The 17,262-nt window shown below is 37.4% G+C and overlaps 1 protein-coding gene and 1 long non-coding RNA gene across 13 annotated transcripts in view; one reads left to right on the forward strand and one right to left on the reverse strand.

The window, feature by feature from the left end:
- USP34 (ubiquitin specific peptidase 34) overlaps positions 1–17,262 on the forward strand; it is a 111,919-nt gene that overhangs the window by 57,682 nt on the left and 36,975 nt on the right. For 7 of the 12 annotated variants that reach the window (XM_041417170.1, XM_041417176.1, XM_041417174.1 and 4 more), the window contains exons 21-39: positions 949–1,031; positions 1,613–1,767; positions 2,671–2,784; positions 3,463–3,565; positions 3,709–3,868; positions 4,251–4,377; positions 4,473–4,620; positions 6,230–6,330; positions 7,169–7,378; positions 7,989–8,114; positions 8,858–8,980; positions 9,097–9,180; positions 9,501–9,587; positions 10,409–10,609; positions 11,948–12,030; positions 13,127–13,167; positions 14,901–15,025; positions 16,163–16,315; positions 17,151–17,255. In XM_041417170.1, the coding sequence (XP_041273104.1) occupies positions 949–1,031; positions 1,613–1,767; positions 2,671–2,784; positions 3,463–3,565; positions 3,709–3,868; positions 4,251–4,377; positions 4,473–4,620; positions 6,230–6,330; positions 7,169–7,378; positions 7,989–8,114; positions 8,858–8,980; positions 9,097–9,180; positions 9,501–9,587; positions 10,409–10,609; positions 11,948–12,030; positions 13,127–13,167; positions 14,901–15,025; positions 16,163–16,315; positions 17,151–17,255 (2,329 nt within the window). The remainder of the gene's footprint in view (positions 1–948; positions 1,032–1,612; positions 1,768–2,670; positions 2,785–3,462; positions 3,566–3,708; positions 3,869–4,250; positions 4,378–4,472; positions 4,621–6,229; positions 6,331–7,168; positions 7,379–7,988; positions 8,115–8,857; positions 8,981–9,096; positions 9,181–9,500; positions 9,588–10,408; positions 10,610–11,947; positions 12,031–13,126; positions 13,168–14,900; positions 15,026–16,162; positions 16,316–17,150; positions 17,256–17,262) is intronic. The other 5 variants (XM_041417171.1, XM_041417178.1, XM_041417173.1 and 2 more) reach the window with 1 other exon arrangement.
- Positions 13,222–17,174, reverse strand: LOC121342622. Its single transcript, XR_005953585.1, has 2 exons — positions 17,037–17,174; positions 13,222–14,014 (listed from the first exon to the last, which is right to left on the reverse strand). It is a non-coding gene; the product is annotated as an uncharacterized LOC121342622 (long non-coding RNA).

Below are 17,262 nucleotides of genomic sequence, written 5' to 3' on the forward strand. Positions count from 1 at the left end.
GTAAAAACATTTTAAACGGCTCCTTCTTCTTAAAAAACTCAACTCTCGTGTCATTTTTTGTTACAGATGTCATGTTGAATATTTGTGTGCAAATAAAACATGGAGGTTTTGATATTCAAGTTAATTTAAAGTGATTTTGTATACTAGAAGTATTCAAATGTTTTAGTTTTAAAATTTGTCTTGCATGATTTTTTTGTTTGAATACATCCATCTGCACTTTCTAATTTGTGTGATTAAAATCAGGTGTACATAAACAAGCACTGCAATTTCCAGCTCCCCAATCCCAGAGGAAGAGACTGTTCATGTTTTGACAGATGTCAAAGTCAATATGGGCGCCCACATCTGAAAAATGTTGCTATTTATGGGTCCAATTTAACTCCTTCAAATCTAACTTCACCCTTTATGTTAGATGTTGCTTTAGTGAGGAATTACTTAGGAAGGTAGGATCCTTTAAATTCAGGTAAAATGAGAAATTGTTATGCTCCTTTTACCATCAAGCTTTTACTGCATGAATAGAAATAAAGTCTATATTTTTATGTAAGTTATGAAGATATTTTCATAAAGAATATGTATCATTTGGAATTGGAAATCTAGAGCAGAAATACCAGCATTTAGAACTTAGGGGGAAAAATAGGGTAGATCCTGCAAGGTGACAAAATGATACACTTGAATTGAACTGTAAGACAAAAAAAACACTCCTGTGCCCCTTCTCAATTCCCTAGAAAAAAGGACTTTATCTAGTGACAGCTGTTTTGTCATTCTGCTCTTTGGGATGGTTCTGCAGCATCTTCAGCTGGGATTTGGGCCATACACTGAACTAGAAATTCAGAAAGAAGCTTGTAAGAAACAATTATTTATGCTTTTAAGAGACACAAGGGTGAGTAGGAAAGAAGTTATGGCAATAAACAACGAAACAAACTTCAATTTTTTGTCCAAAATTTCATTTAGATACAGCCACAGTGCAGAGGTTCAGGTTCGTCTCCAGTTCCTGACGTGTGTGTTTTCAACTCTGGGATCCCCAGATCATTTCAGTGAGTATTTCAGGTTATCTTACCACAGCAGCACCCCTGAGTAAGGCAAAAATACCTCTTTGCAATCCATGTCAGCTTAATATGTTATTTTAAACATACAATTTAGAATAATCTCTGAGACAGTTTCAAAAGAAGGAAGATTTTTTAGCAAAGGCACAGAACCAGCGTTGGAGTTCAAATTCTGTTGCAGTTTTGTGAGAACAAAGTTTTATGTTCTTTGTGCTGCAGTTTTTCTAAATAGTAGGATTGTACTAATTACTGAAGGAAGATAATGCATTATGTACTTATGGTACATAATGGTTTGTGTCCATAATGAGATCTTTTACTGGAGTAATGTATTCTAAAAATAAATAATTCTTCATATTTTAATACTGTCAGATATTAATTTTCCTTATGAAGAAAGGAATTACACTTTTTACAATTAATATTTGGGTGGTTTCACTGTAGGTAGTCAAATTGTCATACAATGCATTTATGTGTCATGACCTGACAGAAATATTCTGATTTTTCTGTGTGTTCTTGGCTTTTATGGAATATTTGGTGTTATAAAGGAGTAGTTAAAAAGACTTCCCCAATTGTAGGGTTGAGTTTAGAACAAGTGGACATCCTGTGGCACTGCCTAGTGGAAGATTCTGAATGTTATGATGATGCACTACACTGGTTCTTGAACCAAGTACGGAGTAAAGACCAGCACGCCATGGGAATGGAGACCTACAAGCATCTTTTTTTGGAAAAGGTATGTGCACAGTTAATTGCAACCTTATCATTCCAATAATGAATAGAATGTTTCCATATCAACACTGTTTATGGCATTTAAAATAGTTTCTATGGAAATTATCTCTTCTGTAGTCCAGGAAGGCCCTGCTTGTCATGCAGAGGTTTTTCTCTGCTTGGAGAGAGGAAGGGAATGGATGAGTGGGAATTCTTTTCACACTACAATTTACCTGAGTGCTTCTTTACAAATAGCCCATGTGTTTGTCTGCAGCTGTGTAGCACTTTATTTTAATTTGGGAAAAAAACTTCACAAAACTATAGCTTGTTTTATGCTGTACAGCTCCACCTGACTGAAAAATGGACTTTTCTTTTTTTGGAGGGGTCTACAAATTTCAGCAACACAGCCACTGAAAAGACAAACATGCAGAGCTTTCTCCAGGGGGTTCTGTTCCATCCATCTACTTTGACAGATGCCATTACAAAATGGATGGATTGTGCAATAATTAATGTAGTCTTAGTTCTTTTCCAAGATGACACAGGTTTTTATCTAGTTTTGCACATGTATAATTTTTTTTGGGTGGATGTCACATGTGCTAACAAGTTCTCCTGCTGTTGGTAAGTTAAGCAGCTGATGTTGAAATGAAGTAACTTTTTTTTTTTCCCCTCTGCATTGTTACAGTTCAAATAATTGGTGAGGTGAACTGTTCAAGCCAATTATAGTTGATTTTTTTTTTTCTATCTATCTAAAACTCAGGGTATGACCTTTTTCAATAAAGTCAAGTTCTTTTTCAAGAACAAATCTGTTTGATCTACTGCATTTGAGTGGGATTAATAATAGCAGTGATTAATAATAACAGTGCCAGTAAAATAAATGCCCTGTACTTGCTCTCTGTTCCAGCAGTGACATTTTTTTGCATTTGTTTAGATGCCACAGCTCAAACCTGAAACTATCAGCATGACTGGCCTGAACCTCTTCCAGCATTTGTGTAACTTGGCTCGACTGGCTACGAGCGCCTACGATGGTGGCTCCAACTCTGAGGTGAGCCTGGCTTCTGTCTCTGGCTTTTCTTCTCTCTGCCACCTCTGGGTTTTGTCTCTCAGGGCAAAGATAGGAAACCACCAAATCCTGATACCTGTTGTCTGCATCTCTTTGTGCAGTTTATCACATTTGATCATAACTGAACTGTATCCACTGTTGAGTTTAAAAAACAGGTTTGTAACATTTACTTACCTAATGAAGAAGAGTCAAGTGACATTCTGTTAGTCATACTTAACTGTGACTAGAAGTGTGTTGTAAAATGTGTCTCAATTTATGCATTATGTGCTTTAGAAGTTTTTTATCCAGAGCAATTACCTCATAAATAAAATTATATTTAGATTATATTCTCCAAATTGATGTGAGACATTTTTTTTCTTGCAATGAATATTGATTATAGTTGTGGTTTTCCAGCTTCATTTAGAAGTACTCCTGTTTGTCAAAAATGAAATTTCACTATTTTGAATTTCAGCCAGTTCTCCTCATGTGTGACTTTCAAACTGTTTCTGAGAAATTTAGAGTTCTGTAGTAATTGGTGTGTGCAGTGATGACAGTGGAGAGAATGAGATATTGTTATGATTGAGTCAAGAGGTAAAAAGAATGTCTCAGATTGAAAACCCTCAGTCCCAGTAAAATAATGAGGCAATGTTTTGTTTCTGTGCTTGTTTTCCTTTTGTCCAGCAGCTGTGTGGCATGGACCAGTTCTGGGGCATTGCTCTAAGGGCACAGTCTGGAGATGTCAGTCGAGCAGCCATCCAGTACATCAACTCTTACTACATCAACGGTATCAGCTTGCATTTTCATCTCTTTTTTTTTGCTGTTTGAAATGCTTTAAAGAATACCCAGCACTATCCTTTTATTATTCTTAGTATTAAAATGCGTTGTTCCAAAGCTGTGCATTTAAATTGACTTGAACTGGTATTGCAGGTAAAACTGGTCTGGAAAAAGAGCAGGAATTTATTAGCAAGTGTATGGAGAGTTTGATGATAGCTTCGAGTAACCTGGAGCAAGACTCTCACTCAAGTCTGACCATTATTGAAAGAGGGCTCTTAATGCTGAAAACACACCTGGAGGCTTTTAGGAGAAGGTAAAGAACTCTATTGATATATTTGGATGCAGAATTTCTTTCTATTCCTCTTACCCTAATGATGAGTGTGTTAAGAGTGATTATTAATTTAAGGGAATGATTGTGAAAGGTAATAAATAAAGTTTAAACAGTTACCAGAGCTGGCCCTTGTTCTTATATAAACATGTGTGGATGTGTTTGTGTTTCCCATCCCTCACCAAAGAAACTTCTGAAAAGTTATTTTAATTTTATTTCAAACACAGTGAAGCTATCAATAACTTCTTCTTACTGAAAAAAATAAATCTAAACAACTATTTGCAGGTTTTGTCTTTCTTTCATTGTTCAGCAAACATTTGTTCAGCACACAAAACCACTTTTTTCATGTTTTTCCTTGCTTCCTAAGGTTTGCATATCACCTGAGACAGTGGCAGATTGAAGGCACTGGCATCAGCAGTCACTTGAAAGCCCTGAGTGACAAACAGTCTCTACCTCTAAGGATTGTCTGTCAGCCAGCTGGACTTCCTGACAAGGTGAGGGAAAATCCCTTTCCAGGCACACCCTCCCCTGCTCAGTGCTGGTAATCCCACAGCTCTCTTGGGAAAATAAACCACCTCTTTTCTTTCAGATGACCATAGAAATGTACCCTAGTGATCAGGTGGCTGATCTCCGAGCAGAAGTCACACATTGGTATGAAAATTTGCAGAAGGAGCAGATAAATCAGCAAGCACAGCTGCAGGAGTTTGGCCAAAGCAGTCGCAAAGGGGATTTCCCTGGTGAGCTGTTCCTACCTGGAGATTTTGCCTTTACCACTCAAATGATTGTGGCTTTTTTCCCCACCCCAGATACCTCAGCTAAGCAAGCATTATGATTTATTTTCTTCAGCTGTAGTTCAAATTAGTATCACCCTCACTTCTAATTAATAATGTTGTTTCTTAAGCACTGCCATTTGTTTGAAATAGCAAAGAAAATGTAAATCCTTTAAGTCCTTGAATCTGTTCAAATTCCATGTTCCAATAGATTTTCCCCCACATTATTTTTCTTCTTGTTGTTTGAATGATGTTATTTTCTGTAAACTGGAGATTCTGTTGCACATGACTTGGTAACATTCTACATTTCTGTATATCTTATTCTGTATTTCATCTGATTCTTACACTTCTGGCTCTGCCATTGATTCAGAGTTTGAAGCCACAATTCATATTCATAATTTATGCTCTGTATACATGTATTCCAGTCAGGTGGAAGATTTTTCCTTACTCCTGCAATTGCTTTATAATTTATGGTCATCCAGTAGCAGAAATGATTCTTTGTCCTGCTTTAAGGCTCCTAATTTGGAATGTCACCTTGCTTTGTATGGTGAATATGCATCCTGGTTTTGTTCCCTCTTTGTGTTTGTGAGTGAATGAAAATTCCTGATTTATCCTCCAGGAGGATGTTATATTCCTGATATTATATATTACAGCATTTTTATCAGTTATTGCAGTTAAAATTGTTTTCTGAATTTTCTTTATGTTTTCTTGGTTTTTCTTTCTCATTATAAGCATGAGCTAGCATGTAATGAATGATTATTTGAATAAATTCTGTGTATGAACAGCTCTTTCCAACACCACTATTAGTATATGTTTAAACATGATTTAAACTTGCTCTTCACAGTTTAACAACTTCTAAAAAACATGTTTTAATGAGACACAATGTAAGTAAACCAGACTGAATTTTGGACACATTAATTGCCTTCTTTGTAGAATCCTTTTCCAGCCACTCATCAGAAAGAGTTTTACTAAAGTAAACTGTCTTGTTTTCCACTCATAGCAGAAAATGCTTATTTTTGTTGTAACTGGCATTTTAGAAACATGTGGTCATGTTGGGCAAAGTGTGCTTGTTAGAAGAGAGGCTTCATTGTCTGCACCAAATGGAATTTAATTCTTAATCTTTTAATTGTTCAGGTTTCTTGTTCAGTGTTGAGTTCTTTGCAGGGTGTTCTCAGTTTTCCCTTCTGAAGTGGGTGTGTCTTCTTTGGTTCCAACTTACACTTAAGTAAGATTAATCAATGCTTCTTTGACTTGACCACAAACATGTGGTACAAGGACATTTTGTTGATGATCACAATCATTTTCCATTATCTTTCTGTGGCACAGTGTAATTTGCTACAAAATATGGTAAGGCATGTTTGAGTTTGTATTCTAAACACTTTTCATGACCAAGTTGGCTGACCTGGTATTGCAAAGATTATTTGTGAATACATGCAAGTAAATTTAGTTTAATGCAATAACCACTTTTCTTAAGGAAATGACATCAAGTTTTTGCCTCTGCTGAGGGGTGTACTGTTAAAATTGTGAAACTGAAACTATGATTCCAGAATTTTGCTGAAATAGGCTTTTATCCTAGGTGGCCTCATGGGACCTGTGAGAATGATTTCATCTGGGCACGAACTGACCACTGACTATGATGAGAAAACGCTCCATGAGCTGGGCTTTAAGGACATGCAGGTACTGCCAGCATGGGAGCAGTGCCAAGGCTTGGCTCTCCTGTCCTGCAGCTGATTGCTGCACGTGGGGCTGGGTGTCACCAACCCCTGGGTGGTACCAGCTCAGGGCTGGAGTCTCCCCAGCCTCAGGGGCAGAATCAGGAGTGTGATGCCTTGGGAAGGCTGCCCTAGAGCAGAGGCTGGACAGAGCTAAAGAACAAAGCAGGGCTTTATTGAAAGGATCTCCTCCATGGCTCCGCCTTGGGCAGCAACAGAGCCCAGCCAGGGCTGCCCCCAAGATGAACCCAAATGGCCCCAAAATGCACGATGGTCACGGGGTCCCTCCCTGGGATCAGCTCTGCTCCATGTGCACATTGCAGTTCAGTGTCCAATTCCAGCTCAGCCCCTGCACTCCCATCCTGCTTGTTTTTCTCTCTTCATTCTGCCATTATGCCCCTGGGCCTGAGATTTGGATCATTTGTCCTTGTCCCCAGCTAGAGCAGGAATTGTTTTGTCTCCCTGCTCTGTGCAGAGAGCTCTCCATCCCCTAACATGAAGCTCGAACTACACACTAAAGCAGCACAGAATCCGAAAAACCTAAAAGCTAGGTTTTAGGTTTTAAGCATTCATGAATGCCTAAAACCTAGATTTTAGTTTGAATGCCTTAAGTGAAAGCAAACCCAAACTTTGGGGTTTGAATGCCTTAAGTAAAAGCAGACCCAAACTTCATTTGTGGCACTTGCTGAAAATGCTGCAAAGCCAAGATTTGACTACAAAACAAAAATATGTCTTTAATTTTTTAATTCTGACCCTTGTGAAAACATTCCATGGCTTGTCATAAAGTCTTGTCTCTGTTGCAGATGGTGTTCGTGTCCCTCGGTGCCCCCAGGAGAGAGCGCAAAGGTGAAGGTGTCCAGCTCCCAGCTTCCTGCCTACCTCCTCCTCAGAAGGACAACATTCCAATGCTCTTACTCCTGCAAGAACCTCATCTTACCACCCTGTTTGATCTCTTAGAGATGCTGGCCTCTTTTAAGCCTCCTTCTGGAGAAGTGGCTATGGAAGATAGTGAGGTAATTCAGAGGAATTCTATTGGAACAATTACATTTAAGTTCTATTTCATTGGGTCTGGTTTTCCTATTTTTTGTCTACTCTGTTCAGTTGCTAGAGATGTTTATTGCCTGCTCATTCACGTGCTAAAATCTTTTGTAATTCTCCTTTGTTCTTAGCAGTGATATCGTTCTGATACATTTGAATGTTCTAAATATTGTAGAAGCTATAAAAGCAATTCTTAAGAAAAAATATTGATTGTTTAAGTAGATGTGGTGACTCATAATGGGGATTGGCTTGAAAAGAGATTTGTAAAGTTTTATTGCAAAAACCCAAGCTTCGTCTTGTATGCCATCGTTAGCTTGAGGGAAATTAAATCATATATAGTACATTTGAACTTGTAATTTATTTATAAGTTTTATCTGCATTTAAATATTTCAAAATATGTGATATGATTTAAAGATTATGTAACTTAGTTTCTTGCAAGTTGAGACCTCAAGCATCATGTCCTAATTACAGATTTAGCTGTTAGATAGGAAACAGCTTAATTACAAATAAATAAATTTCTGGGCATTGAAATGTCATTTTCTCAAATAAGTTCACAGTAAGAATGGTTCTGGTTTGGTTTGTCAGAGTGCAAGGTGTGAAGAGCTCCATCTCCATGCAGAAAACTTATCCAGACGTGTCTGGGAACTGTTAATGCTCCTACCAACGTGCCCTAATATGCTGCAGGCATTCCAGAATATTTCTGATGAGCAGGTGAACAAAGTTTATCTCTATTATACTTGAGTTTTTTAGCATCCTGTGCTTTACTTGAAATTTCCACAAATAGGAATGTAATGTAGTAAATCTGTTAAGTGTGCTGAGACAAGAGTAAACCTAATAAATCTAAAACTAAACAGAGATACCACCTTAGCTCCCAAAGTTTGTTTTTATCATTTATTTTCAAAGTTTATTTTATAAATTAAAAGAGTAGTCAGTACTAATGATCACAATCTTTTTGCTTGGATGGAAAGAGCAGTTCCTTCAGCTGCAGCCTGGCTTTGACACTGTGGCTGTTGTGATAGTGATACTCTTCTACTCTGTTCTTCAGTTCATAGCATGGGTTGCTTGGAAGCACAGTTGATTTCTTGTCCTGCAGAAGAAAATATTATTCAGCCTCTTGAAAAGTGGTTAAAATTGCATCCTAACAGATTTTAGATATTACAGCTTTTTATGCACACATGCATCAAAATTTTGGTGGCTGTTACCTTGTGACACTTGCTTTCCTCTAATGTAAAATTGTGTCTGTTTTACCATATAATGTTGCCTTTTCATTATTCAGATTGTTAATCATGTATAGAAATCTGCTTGAAATTGTCTAATTTTCAGATAACAGATGAAATTAAACCCCAAATAATTTGTCCGTGCCACTTGAAAAATCCTCTCCTTGAATTTTTAGATAGATGAACATTACAAATAATTGTATTAACTGTTTTCTATCTTTTTTTTTGTCTTTTAAGGGTAATGATGGCTTTAGCTGGAAGGACCTTCTGCGAATAAAAAGTGCCCATAAACTTTTGTATGCCCTGGAGATTATTGAAGCTTTGGGGAAGCCCAACAGGAGGATAAGACGTGAATCTACGGTAATTTTCTTGCGCAGAATCTCCGTGCTTCTCTGAACCAAAGCATATCTTGATGATTTGTTTTATAATATTACAATTCTTGAGCTGTTTTTACAATTATTCTTGTTTATCTTTAGGGCAGTTACAGTGATCTTTACCCAGACTCAGATGATTCAAGTGAAGATCAAATAGAAAACAGTAAAAACACGTGGAGCTGCAAGGTTTGTTTTTCCTACAGTGTTCCATGACACCTAAGACAATTTTTCAAGAGAAATGTAGAATTAAAAACCATTTAAAATATTATCTATCCTAAAATCTTTTACCTCAAATTTAGGGGTAACATTTGCAAGTTTTTCTGTGTTACCAGGCTTGTAAATTTGTGGTAGCCATGTACAATTATTTCATTTGTTTTCATAAAGTATCCAGCTGAATAATTTATAATTTATTTATTAATTTATGAAGCTTAGGTTGGTATCTAACTGATCTTAGTGGTATGTCTGTATCTGCTTTTTCTCTCATTGATTCCATAATATACTTACAGTTTGTTGCTGCTGGAGGGCTCCAACAGTTACTGGAAATTTTCAATTCTGGAATCCTAGAGCCTAAGGAACAGGAATCATGGACTGTGGTAGGTGTTCTTTGACCCTTTCTCTCCAGAAGAATTCCTGGCATTTGTAAAGACTTTTAATACTTTGAGCCTTTGTTATAGTTACTTTTCTGTTGTGAAATAGATCCATTCTCTGATTGAAATCACCAGAGTCTATGTAGTAACATCTTTTTTTTGGGAATATTTTATATTCCTGGAAGAGCTTATTTTAAAAAAGCAAGTATACATATACTTCTGCTTTTTTATGTTTTAAAACTACCCTTCCTTTTTCCCTATGGATTTTGGGGAGGGTTGTCTATTCTTAAAATTGTAGAACTTAAAACTGTGGTTTGTGGGACCTTAGAGGGTAAAAACTTGGGTTCCTTCCTCAGGAATGATTGCAACTGCATTGATTTTACTGTAACAGATCATACTTCTTTAAAGAAGTCAAAAGTAGCCAAACAAGAATGGAGGATTTATTTATTTTTGCTCTTTTTTTCTGCTTATTTTAGGGAAGGCTGTTATTTGGAGAGTTATTTAGTTTTGTCTGTGTTAAGAGCAGTAATCTGTTAATTATCTTTCCCTTGTCTAAGAGGTCAAGAAATACCATTTTCCCTTGCTGTCAGTGAGACAATTAGCATAGCGCCTGTGGTGCTGATAATGAACATGTTCTATAAGAATGACTAATAATCATCTTTTTCAGTATTATTCTATCATTAGTTTGAGCTACATTCAAGCTACTTCTGTTTTTTTCTCCTTTATACCTTGCTGAGGTTTTCAGTTCCAAATTCCATAGCAGGTGTTGAATCACGTGTAAAATAAACCCCTCAAAACTGAAGATTTCTTTTCCCTCCCCTCCCCAGTGGCAGCTGGACTGTCTTGCTTGCTTGCTGAAGCTGATCTGCCAGTTTGCAGTGGATCCCTCAGACCTGGATCTGGCTTACCACGATGTCTTTGCCTGGTCTGGGGTAGCAGAGAGCCACAGGAAAAGGACGTGGCCGGGCAAGTCCAGGAAGACAACGAGCGACCACGTCAAGGGCCTCCACATCCCCCGGCTGACAGAGGTAGGAGACACACACAGCTTCTGTGAGCTCTAGCAAACAACTCCTTTGCTAAAGGAGGACATGTGAAGCCCTTACTTCAGTAATAAAATCGTGCAGTGGAAAAGTTAGTAGTACTGATTGATCTCAGTAATGTAATTGATCTCTTAGCTGTTCTCTAGAAAAGTATTGGAATAGTTTTAAACCTGGCAACCAAAAGGTGTTTTTTGGTGATTGATGAACAGATTAATTGGGAATTCAGAATTCCAGTGCTTTGCCCCTGTTTCGTAGATTTTGTTTCCTGAATTGATCAGTCCTTTTTTACAATTATTAACCTGCATTTATAACTTGAGCTGCCCTTGTCCTCGCTAAATCCGTGTTGGATTCCTTTAGTAAACACTAAAATAACTTTATTAGGGATATCTGAGTGAGTGTGAGCTTACCTGCAGCTGTGAACCTTCCTGCCAGATTCCTGCATGCTGATTTCCTAAGGCAGGCCAAGCACATGGGATATTTTGGCATCAGGGGAACATCCAGTGTAAATTGACTTTCTTGGGCACAGGACCAACTGTGACTGCCAAAAAGTGCAGGTCTGAGCTCTGAGCTGGAGCCAAACTTCCCTTTTGTTATACCTGGAAAGACCTTAACTATTCTATAAATACCAGTCATTTTTGACAAAACAAATCCCTAAATCACCAGGGCTACTGTCATACAGGGAACTTACCAGATGTATGAAATTTTTGAACATGTAAATGGTGCTGTTGCTTTCTCTGACTGGTTTTAAATTTTTTGTTGTCAATCAATTAGTATTTTTGATTGCTGTGGATTTGATATTTAAATATTTTAGAGATTTTCTTCAGACTTGGATTTTAAAATTTTGTGTAGTCTGTCAGATTTGCTAAAGATGAATATTTGAAGAAAGTGGTTAGTCAATAAAATGTGTTGATCACAGAGATAGACAAAATTTAAGTGTCCAACCTCATCCTGAGCCCTGTCTCCTCAAGCCTAAGGTTTTTAAAAGGCTGTGAGTAGTTTATGCTTTAAAAAAATACCATGTTTTTACTAAAAGGATTGAATAAATGGTTGATTTTCCTATTCAGTTGAATTGTCTTCTTTAGAGAATGAAATTTTAGCATCTAGACCTAGTCAGTGAAACATGGGATTTTAGCTCTGCTTTAATAAAACCAGTAAATTGTTAACTGTGAAGATGCTGTGATTTGCCTTTGGCCCTTCCTCCTCTGCACAGGTGGGTTTATTTAGATTCACACAGTGTGTATAATTAAAAAAACAGATCGAAAAGCTTGTTGTTATATTAACTTGTTTTTTTTTTTTTTTTTTTTCTTTCGACTTCAATTTTTAAAGGTGTTTCTTGTACTTGTCCAGGGAACCAGTTTGATTCAGCGACTTATGTCAGTTGCTTATACATATGACAACTTGGCACCTAGGTACAATATCTTCTTATTTTTGTGATAAAGCTGATCGAGTGTGCGCATTTCATCGCTGCTTTAGTCAGGACCCCGGGGCTCTTCCAGCTGTGCTCCCCTTGACAGCCAGCCAGACACTGAGCTCCAGAGGTGTAGACTTGCTTTTCTTAGTCACCTCCTGCAGTGGCAGAGAGGAGAGGGGTGAGGGCTCTGTGGTCAGGGTGTAAGGCATGGATGTATGAACTATAAATGACTTAAATTCTCACGCCAAAATCCCTTCTTCGTTTTCTCCAGAGCATTCTTAATTTCAAGGCAGCGTAAAGGAGAAATTAAAACAAATTCACTTTCATGTTGCTTAGTTGTCTGTCACTTTTGACTTATTTTTCCCATCCTGCTGATACTGAAGGCAAAATCTGACCTATTGGAGATTTTGGTCCTGTTGCCTTTTTGTCCTGAGAAAAGCAATTCTGTGTAAGGCTGCATTGTGGCAGGCAGACTGATGCTGGGGAGGTCAGGTTTTTGCTACATTGGTGTTGCAGAATTGATTCCAAGTGATGGATAATTGTTTTACCATATTTTTAAAACATTGTTAAGGACATTCAGAACATTTCCAGTCTGCAAGTGTGCTTAACTTTGACCTCTAGTTGAGTTGCAGGAAAAATTCAAAAAAATTTTATATGCTATATTTTTTATTTCATAACCTTTTATTGTAATTAATGAAAATGGAAGAAAATAAATATAAACATTTAAAGTTTGCAAATGTTTATTCAGAGTGTGGTTCCTTTATGAAGAAAACTAGATTTCTTCTGTGTGGGTCAGTTCTTAGCTCTGACATCTCTGTTTTGGATAAAATAAAGAAGGGGCTGTGTGGGTATTTCTCCTTGGCTTTTAATCTTGTAGTCAGTAAAGCTTTATGGGGGTGACGAAGATTTTCATAGTTTTATTGTTGTTGCTATTTTTGAATACTGCAAGCAGTGAATCCTTTTAAGATGAATGATTTTCCAAGTGGTTACTTAAGAGTATAACTGTGTTGTGCCTTGTGTGTACTTGTATTTTTGAGTGCTAATCTGGTATGTTCTGTGATAAAATTCAAATTATTTTCTCTTCTTCCCATCAGGGTGTTGAAGGCTCAGTCTGATCACAGGTCAAGGCATGAAGGTCAGTGCTGCAAAACAGCTGTGTCAGGAACTAATAACAGGGATGGCAAATTGATTATAATTTATTATTTGGATTTATTCCACCATTGGAATGCTGGAAAATCATTTTACTCCAAGGAAATATCCCTGGTTTCTGAGTGAAATGCAGTCTGGGTTTTTTCCCCAGTCTGGATTCAGGGTGAAATCTGGTCATGGTTATTCCCCAAACCACTTTCCAGGGGAAATCCACTCCATGTTTTTCCTGCCCCTCCAATCTGGATTTTCTGTGAAATCCAGTCCAGGTTTTTCCCTGAGCCACTTCCCAGGAGAAATCCAGATCCAGTTTTCCTTCAGTCCCAGTTCCAGGGGAAATCCAGTCTGGTTTTCCTTCTGTCCTAATTCCAGGAGAAATCCTGTCAGGTTTTCTTTCAAGCCCAATTCCAGGTGAAATCCAGTTTCCCAGAGAATTCCTGTCTGGGTTTTTCCTGCTCCTGTTTCTGGCTGAAATCTCATTGAGATTTTCCCAGTCCTCTTTCCAGGCTAAATCCCATCTGGATTTTCCCCCATTCCTGCTCCTACCCCTCATCCCCAAACTTTATCCAAGACTAGGAAAGGAGAAAATTCAGTTTTATTTCGGGAGTGAAGCTGGGGCAGTGATTGGAAGCATCTTCTACTCAGTTTTTCAGCTGCTTCCCTCTTGCCAAAACATTTCTTATTGGGCTTGTGGCAGAAATTCCATGTGAGAATTTTCAGCTCAGGTTGCATCAATGAGGAGAGCAGCAAATTCAGACAAGTCCCACACTGCAGTTTATCCTGCAGTAATAACCAATGGCAGAGGTATGCAGGCAGGATCCTATCAAAATGTAACACTTTGCAAAAAAGAAAACAGGAAATTCAGGTGGAGGTTAAGTGGAAGATGAGAAGGCTACCAAGAATAAACTCTGGTTGCACCTGAAAAATTAAATTTAGACCCTATTCCAAAAGCAGCTTTTTAAAAATTTTCCATGAGGAAATGCTTCATTGTCAAAACAGGTGGGGTCCTATCCCATAAAAAGCTGTTCTGGGCACCCTTGGACACATCTGTAATTGGGTATTCAGGCCTTGTTTACTCGAAATAAATCCCAGTAGATATTGGCCCAAGAAATTGCTGCCATTCATGTGATAGGTCTGTGCTTGGGCTCTTGCTGCTGGCAGTCTCTCTCCTAAATAATGAAAGATGAAGAATGGTTTCTCTGTTGATAATTCCTTCCAAAAATGGGGTATTTGAAAGTGTAGTCCTTGAAAGCATGCTGGCCTTATTACCAGAGGAAAGGTGACACTGGATGGAGTCTGAAGCACTGCAAAATTGTCATTCTAATTTCATTGCAAAGACACTACCTGAGAATTTCCAAAGTTACTTGGGGGCTGCAGGATGATTGCAATGGAACTTCTGTTAGAGGCAACACATACATGGCCACAGGAATTGGTACAAAACACAAATAAATGTGAAGATGTGTTGCAAAGCACAAGCTCACAGGTCAAGTAGAGATTTAGGAAAATACTGTGCCCCTCACTGGTAATATTTAATCTAATTGGATGGTCATCATCAGTACAGTGGTCAATATTTAATCAACATGTTGGTGAAACTCTGAGGTTTTCTGTATCCTAAGTGACAAGAAATGTTTTTCCTGCCTGTTATTGTGACTGAAATAAATGTCATTTTGGGCTGAAGAAGCCTCTGCTGTGCTTACAGTGGGGTTTCTCCTCCTCCTGCAGTCACTCACTATTCCATGTGGCTCTTGGTGAGCTGGGCTCACTGCTGCTCCTTGGTGAAATCCAGTCTGGCTGACAGTGACCATTTGCAAGACTGGCTCAAGAAACTCACCCTGCTTATTCCAGAGGTATGGTAATGGGGAGCTTGCTGCATTCCTAATTAGTGTCATTACCTTTGGGCTGCCATTCCATCCAGGACAAGTGTTTTCCTGCTAAAAGGGGCAAGATGTGTTTCAGTTCCTTGCAGTGCTGGGTAAGAAGTGATCACTGGAAGGTGGCACCTGTGCTCAGTGGCAAACCAGGTTTTAAACTCTCACCTTTCTCCTTGGCTTCTGTTTGAATTCATTTTTTCATTGTCATTTGTTGAAATTTCTGGGTAATTTGTTGTTGTTGTAACACACAAAGTCCTGACTTGAATTAGCTGAAATGTATTCCCCATTGTGTTTTTTTGCATTATTAGAATTTTTTTTACTATTTATTTTTCTATATTAGAATCACAGAATGAGGTGAATGAGAATTGATACAAAAATCTTTGTCACGACCAAAGATTGGTTTAGCTTTAATTAATTTTTTTGCTAAAGCTAGACCAAATTTTTACTAAAGCTAGACTAATGTTTTACTAAAGCTAGACTGAAGATGGTCTACAGGCTTCAATGGAATAAAGGCTTAAAAATTGCATCAATTATATTCACAGTAGAATTTTCTGTATTTGCTGGTGATCACTTAAAAGTGCAAGGTGATGGGATAATTCTTATCTGTTGTTTTATTACTCAAGCACAGAAAAAGCTTACAGCCTGGCTCCACTTAAAATCCCTGGAAATGAGAGAGTGCAAACTTCCAAAGCTTCATCACACGGTGGATATTTTTCTTAATAAAAGGAAGAAGAAAATTGATTTTCTAGTGAAAGTAAATTAATTAGTACTTATGAAAGAGCGAGGGTAAATTCAGGATTCACACAGATTTCCGTCATTTGCCTGATGTGATATTTTCTATTCTAGTCACTGCAATCATTCCCATGGAAAATACATAACTTGAAACACAGGGCACAAAGAATCTTTTTAATTACAACAGTATAATTAGCATTTTTCTGTAAGCGGTTTAAATGCACCTTATTTGTAATCCCTGTTTTAGAAAGACACATTCAACCCTCATAACCTCTTAGATATTATGAGAGGAATTTATGTACCTATGAAAGAAAAACATTCAAATGAAAAAAAATCTTCCAGAGAATGTTTGTAATCAAGTAATTTCATTATTTTTCCTAGACTGCAGTTCGCCACGAGTCCTGCAATGGTTTGTACAAATTGTCTCTCTCTGGCCTGGATGGGGGAGACTCAATCAACCGCTCCTTTCTGCTGCTGGCTGCATCAACCTTGTTAAAATTTCTCCCTGATGCTCAAGCTCTGAAACCAATTAGGGTAAGAATTGGAGAACTGACAAGGCTTTCTCAAAGAGAAATTTCAAATTAATATAAAAAAAGTAAAAAATTTAAAATTAATATTAAAAAGTAAAAAAAAAAAATCTTAAAAAGTAAAGAATAAAAATATAAAAATATAAAATTTACTATAATATAGAATTTTACTTATTATATAATATAGATACATAAAATATAAAAACTAAACATGCTAGGACATTATTGTTGTGTCTGACATACTGTTTCAGATACACAGAGATATGAAGACTTCTGCTTTAGATGTTTCCAGAAACTTTCCAAAAATGGTTAAACTGTGGCACTGCAGTAATGTACAGCTTGGCTGTGCCTGGAGAAATGCAGTACAGCTTTTGGGAAGTGCTCTTGTTCTTAAATTTCAGTGTTCACATACACAGATATTTTAAAAAATATTTAAAATAAAACAATCTACTGATAATTTTGCAATATTTATCTGTTTTTCAGGAGAGTTTAACATTAGAAATGTATTTAGTAGTTGAAATCAGCCCAGGTTTTTCATGTTGTGTCTAGTCTAATCCTGAATATTTTTGTGATTTGCAGTGGGTGGGATGAATTCCACACTATTCTACAAATCTTTTACAGGTCTGGCAGAACATCTTGACAATTTTTCAAGAAAATTAATAAATATTGTAGAAGAAAAACAGAGCACACACTGTTACCATTGTGAAATACATTGTTCTTATACTTACCTTAGAGGCTTGAAGAAAGCAATTCTCTTGTAACACAGTTACTGGCTTCACTGTGCTTTTTTAATACAGTTATTTTGGCTTCTACTTCAGAACAAAAGCAATTTCTTTCCACAGATAGAGGATTATGAAGAGGAAACTGTGCTGCGACCTGGTTGTAAGGAGTATTTTTGGCTGCTGTGCAAACTGATTGATAACATTCATGTCAAAGATGCAAGTCAGGTAGGTT

The sequence above is a fragment of the Onychostruthus taczanowskii genome, unplaced genomic scaffold (assembly GCF_017590055.1).
Source record: "Onychostruthus taczanowskii isolate IOZ18803 unplaced genomic scaffold, ASM1759005v1 scaffold55, whole genome shotgun sequence".
Lineage (NCBI taxonomy): Eukaryota > Metazoa > Chordata > Aves > Passeriformes > Passeridae > Onychostruthus > Onychostruthus taczanowskii.